The sequence below is a fragment of the Notothenia coriiceps genome, unplaced genomic scaffold, assembly GCF_000735185.1.
Source record: "Notothenia coriiceps isolate Sejong01 unplaced genomic scaffold, NC01 NC01_scaffold00011159, whole genome shotgun sequence".
NCBI classification, from domain to species: domain Eukaryota; kingdom Metazoa; phylum Chordata; class Actinopteri; order Perciformes; family Nototheniidae; genus Notothenia; species Notothenia coriiceps.
In genome coordinates, this window is record NW_011343860.1 from 1 (window position 1) to 5,704 (window position 5,704).

Consider the following 5,704-nt stretch of genomic DNA (forward strand, 5'->3'; position numbering starts at 1 on the left):
GTTGTTGTTGTAGTAAGTAAGTAACTATAGTAGTAGTAGTGTGTGTTGTGTGTGTGTGTGTGTGTGTGTGTGTGTGTGTGTGTGTGTGTGTGTGTGTGTGTGTGTGTGTGTGTGTGTTGAAGATGTTTAGGGGGAATGAGTATGTGTCCTGTCAAAGAGTCCTCTGTCATGACTCCAAATCATTGATTGGGGGATCTGCCTAAGGGCAGAGGGACAAACACACACACGCACAGGAGCGAAACAGATGGAATCAACAAACTGCTGACTCACTGCCTGGGGTCCCGCCCAGAAGTGAAACCGACCAATGGAACACTGCCAACTCACTGGCTAGCTCGCTCAGAAGTGAACTCGCCAATAACAAATAGCTAGGAAGGAGCAAGCGATAAAACTCCTCCCCACCTGTGTATAAATGTTGTGATCATTTTGAAGATCGGCGCTCTTGTTTTTGACTGGCCGTGCCTGAGAAGTGTCTCACGCGGTGGTAGAACTTGGGCCAGGAGCATTCTGCATTTTGAAGATGCTGTTGCAGAGTGCTTCGTGATTAGGTGATTAGGTGATGTATTGTATGTTTTACCATTAAAACAGATTATTGTTTAACCCTTATCCTGGTGCTTTGACTTTTCCTTCTTTGAGAACCCGCTCATAGAGGAACGGCGCGGAGCAGAGGCTCTGCCCCAACAACACACACAAACACACTCCACTCTGTGACCTTGTTTGGTGATTTGGTGAGAAATTGAAATAATGTTGATTACTGGAGTCATGCAGTATTATGTGTTTAATGGGGCGTTGAGAGGGAGATGGGACAAAGAAGAGATTTAGAGAGGGACTGCAGATCTGTGTCAGAAAGGCATCTTATTCAGAGTGAGCCATGGAGCTGTTGTTGCTGTTTTTATCAGTACAGTTCATTACTAATGGGTTTTAAATTGCAGTCTTTCAATAAAAAATTGGTGGAAGTTACAGTAGCTTATTTATCATAAAAGAGACCAGTTTGACCCCTACTACCTTGAAACTGTTATCTTTATTGAGCAAAGCAGTTCCAGTTCATGTCGCATTTTTTACTTTTACTGGACTTTACTGTTCTCATACTATATAGAACTAATTATGGACTATAATATTTTGTTAGCTCTATCCTTAACCCCTTTTCTAAAGCGTTTAGTATCTTTTATAAATACTTATGCTTTCATAGTTATCTTGCATGATCCTTGATCGATCAGTATGCCGTCATGTCTCCACTAGCTTACTTACTTCAGTTAGCCTACATTTATAATAGATGAGAGCAACCCTCCCTCTGGAACTCACTCCCACAACCCATCAGAGACTGCACTGACCTCACCACCTTAAAAAAACTCACCTCTTCAATCTGGCTTTTAATGTTTGATTGTTGTTGTATTGCTTGATTTTAATTTGACTTTAACTATATGTATTTGTTGTTCTTTTCACTATCTTTGTAAAGCGACTTTGAGCACCTGTAAAAGCGCTGACAAAATAAATATATTATTATTATTATTATGTCTGATCCTCTGCTGCTCTCTGCTGGACAGTCTGAGCTGCAGGTTCATGAACACATCACTTTACACCGAGACTCACCTGTCTCCGTCTCCTGTTGTTAGACAGTTTTTCGGGTATAATTCCCTTTTGACAGATGAGCTATCTGATTGGACGGCGGCAGCAGCAGGAAGCAGACAGACACCAGGGGGCGGGGTTTACATGTTTTTATTGATATCATAATGACGATAAAAAGAACATAAAAAACAGCTGTGATGAGGAGAGGCGGGGCTTCAGCAGTCAGTTTCAGCCAATCAAAAGACAGGAAGGAGAAGATCAGTCTGTCAGAATGTTGCCTAGCAACATTACTCCTCTGGCGAATCAGGACAGGGGGCGCGGCTAGAGGACGTCGTCGCTCTCTGCCGTGTGAAGCTGCGTGTCATCAGCGTCCGTCATGATGCTGCTGTCCTGACTGTCTGCAGCTGAGAGAGAGAGACGGGTTAGTGCCTGTCTCCCCCCCTCCCTGTCTCAGTACCTTTCTCACATTCGTCCTCCGGCTACAGTACCTGTCTCCCCCCCTCCCTGTATCAGTACCTGTCTCCCCCCTCCCTGTCTCAGTACCTATCTCACCTTTGTCCTCGGGCTAAAGTACCTGTCTCCCCCCCTCCCTGTCTCAGTACCCGTCTCCCCCCTCCCTGTCTCAGTAGCTGTCTCACCTTTGTCCTCCGGCTACAGTACCTGTCTCACTACCTGTCTCTCCCCCTCCCTGTCTCAGTAGCTGTCTCACGTTTGTCCTCCGGCTACAGTACCTGTCTCACCCCCTCCCTGTCTCACCTTCGTCCTCCGGCTACAGTACCTGTCTCCCCCCCTCCCTGTCTCAGTACCTGTCTCACCCCTCCCTGTCTCAGTACCTGTCTCACCTTTGTCCTCCGGCTACAGTACCTGTCTCACCCCCTTCCTGTGTCAGTACCTGTCTCACCCCCTCCCTGTCTCAGTAGCTGTCTCCCCCCCATCCCTGTCTTAGTACCTGTCTCACCCCCTTCCTGTCTCAGTACCTGTCTCACCTTTGTCCTCCGGCTACAGTACCTGTCTCACCCCCTCCCTGTCTCAGTACCTGTCTCACATTTGTCCTCCGGCTACAGTGCCTGTCTCACCCCCTCCCTGTCTCAGTAGCTGTCTCGCCCCCTCCCTGTCTCAGCACCTGTCTCGCCCCCTCCCTGTCTCCCCCCCTCCCTGTCTCAGTACCTGTCTCACCTTCGTCCTCTGGCAGGTATCTCTTATCGATGGCTTCTTTGATCTGGTTGTTGGCTCCTTTGGGATCCAAATCCATCGCCCAGCTGAAGTTCATCAGAGCCAGGTGGGTCTGCCCCAGCTTCTTATACACCTGAGAGACAGACAGGCAGTCAGACAGACAGACAGGTGGGTCTGCCCCAGCTTCTTATACACCTGAGAGACAGACAGGCAGTCAGACAGACAGGTGAGTCTGCCCCAGCTTCTTATACACCTGAGAGACAGACAGGCAGTCAGACAGACAGGCAGTCAGACAGACAGACGGGTGGGTCTGCCCCAGTTTCTTATACACCTGAGAGACAGAAAGGCAGTCAGACAGGCAGTCAGACAGGTGAGTCTGCCCCAGCTTCTTATACACCTGAGAGACAGACAGGCAGTCAGACAGACAGGTGTTGTTACCTTTCCTATAAGGAAGTAAACCAGAGACTCTTTGGGAACGATCTGCTTCAACTCCTCCAACTCCTGAAGAGCCGCCTGCAGACAGACAGGCAGAGAGACATGCAGAGAGACATAGTATCAGTACTCACACCTCAGTATATGCAGTAATGTGTGAGTATCAGTACTGAGTATATGCAGTAATGTGTGAATATCAGTACTGAGTATATGCAGTATTTTTGGCAGTATTCGGATCACCTTGTACTTGTCGTTGGCGAACAGGATGGAAGCTCGGTGGAACTTGCAGAGCGGGTTTTTAGGGTCGATCCCTATCGCTCTGTTCAGAGTCTCTAAAGCTGTGTCAGACTTCTTCAACGCATGCTGCACCTACACACACACACACACACACACACACACACACACACACACACACACACACACACACACACACACACACACACACACACACACACACACACACACACACACACACACACACACACACACACACACACACACACACACACACACCATTACATTTTTTTGTGTTTTGTCAGTCTAAACCTAATCATATTTACTTTACATGCTAACAGAGCAGCTGTTGTGGATGCTACATGCTAACAGAGCAGCTGTTGTGGATGCTTCATGCTAACAGAGCAGCTGTTGTGGATGCTACATGCTAACAGAGCAGCTGTTGTGGATGCTACATGGTAACAGAGCAGCTGTTGTGGATGCTTCATGCTAACAGAGCAGCTGTTGTGGATGCTTCATGCTAACAGAGCAGCTGTTGTGGATGCTTCATGCTAACAGAGCAGCTGTTGTGGATGTTACATGCTAACAGAGCAGCTGCTGTGGACGCTTCATGCTAACAGAGCTGCTGTTGTGGATGCTTCATGCTAACAGAGCAGCTGTTGTGGATGCTTCATGCTAACAGAGTTGCTGTTGTGGATGCTACATGCTAACAGAGCTGCTGTTGTGGATGCTACATGCTAACCTACCACTCCGATGTGACAGAGCAGCACCGAGCTCTGAGGGTTGACGCTCAAAGCTTTCTTAAAGTGAATTTCTGCCAAGTTGAACTTCTCCTGTTTGTAGTAAATCATCCCCAGACCGTACCTGAGCACACAAAGAGTATTTATTCCATTAGAGACATTCACTTTGAAACCTGTATAAAAAACATGGTACAAATATTTAGGGCTGCAACAACGAATCGATAGAAATCGATTGCTAAAAAGGTTGGCAACAATCCAGGTATCGATTCGTTGGGTCTAGTTTGTTCCTCTCTGTTTGCGGAGCTGAATACGCCACTAAAAAAGAGAAAAAACATTTGAAAAATGGCGGAGGCGGAGAGAAGGGTTAGGGAATACAGTTTTCTGAATAAAGTAATGGGGAAAAAAATGTTGATGCGTTTTTTATCCGATGAATCAATTAATCATAGAAATAATCAACAGATTAATCGATTATCAAAATAGTTGTTAGTTGCAGCCCCACAAATATTTAAATGTATATACAGCAGGCCGCGGTGTACCAGGCGTTGTAGTGGCGGTTGTTGACTCTGATGGCGTTCCGGAAACAAGCGAGAGCCCGGTCCAACTCCTCCGTCAGGACAAACTCATGACCCAGCAGAGTGTAGGCATACGCAAAGCCCGGATCCACCTGAGGGACAAACAGGTCAGAGACAGGAGGACAGACAGGTCAGAGACAGGAGGACAAACAAGTCAGAGAGAGGAGGACAGACAGGTCAGAGAGAGGTGACACAGACAGGTCAGAGAGAGGTGAGACAGGTGGCAACAGTCTCACCTGGATGGCTCTCTGGAAGAACTTGATGGCGATGTCGTGTTCTCTCTGTAGACTGAAACAGTTCCCTGCCACACACCAGGCCTGCAGACAGACAGGTTGTTATGAAACCCTAATGGAGGGCAGACTGAGGCAAGACTCCGTCATGGAGTCGGACTGAACCCCCTCCAGGAGGTATGGTTCGTAACTAAGGACAGTCTTCGGACAGGTATGGTTCGTAAATAAGGACAGTCTTCGGACAGGTATGGTTCGTAAATAAGGACAGTCTTCGGACAGGTATGGTTCGTAAGTAAGGACAGTCTTCGGACAGGTATGGTTCGTAACTAAGGACAGTCTTTGGACAGGTATGGTTCTTACCTCAGGACAGTTTTTGTCCATGTCCGTCAGGTCTTTGGAAAGGGCGGACAGGGCCACGTCTTTCTGAAGGTGCCACAGTGTTGTAGAGTAGATCTCCATTCCTTCCACTCGGTACGACTCGATCCTGCGGACTTCGCTGAACAGACGCTCGGCCTACCAACAACATTATGACATCATCATTCACCTCCAACAAGATTATCATTGTCATTACTACAGTGCAGAAGGGGTCAGATGTGTGTTACAGGTGTGTCAGATGTGCGTTACCTGTGTATCAGATGTGTGTTACCTGTGTGTCAGATGTGTGTTACCTGTGTCAGGTGTGTGTTACCTGTGTGTTACCTGTGTGTCAGATGTGTGTTACCTGTGTGTCAGGTGTGTGTTACCTGTGTGTCAGATGTGT

At 47.6% G+C, this 5,704-nt stretch overlaps 1 protein-coding gene across 3 annotated transcripts; it reads right to left on the minus strand.

Moving 5' to 3' along the window:
* Positions 1 to 1,697: 1,697 nt before the first annotated feature.
* Positions 1,698 to 5,526, minus strand: cdc27 (cell division cycle 27). 3 transcript variants are annotated; one of them, XR_798453.1, is made up of 8 exons: positions 5,305 to 5,521; positions 4,951 to 5,031; positions 4,679 to 4,806; positions 4,149 to 4,266; positions 3,409 to 3,537; positions 3,175 to 3,249; positions 2,731 to 2,931; positions 1,698 to 1,967 (listed from the first exon to the last, which is right to left on the minus strand). XR_798453.1 is itself a non-coding variant. In XM_010772321.1 (8 exons), exons 1-8 carry the CDS (start codon positions 5,401 to 5,403, stop codon positions 1,885 to 1,887), a joined length of 843 nt encoding a protein of 280 aa, XP_010770623.1. In that variant the 5' UTR covers positions 5,404 to 5,493; the 3' UTR covers positions 1,698 to 1,884. The 3 variants fall into 3 exon arrangements, 2 of the variants coding, with proteins under 2 accessions (XP_010770623.1, XP_010770624.1); XM_010772321.1 differs by having other exon boundaries at positions 2,740 to 2,869; positions 5,305 to 5,493; XM_010772322.1 differs by lacking the exons at positions 1,698 to 1,967; positions 2,731 to 2,931 and adding an exon at positions 2,938 to 3,067 and having other exon boundaries at positions 5,305 to 5,526.
* Between the last annotated feature and the right edge of the window lie 178 nt (positions 5,527 to 5,704).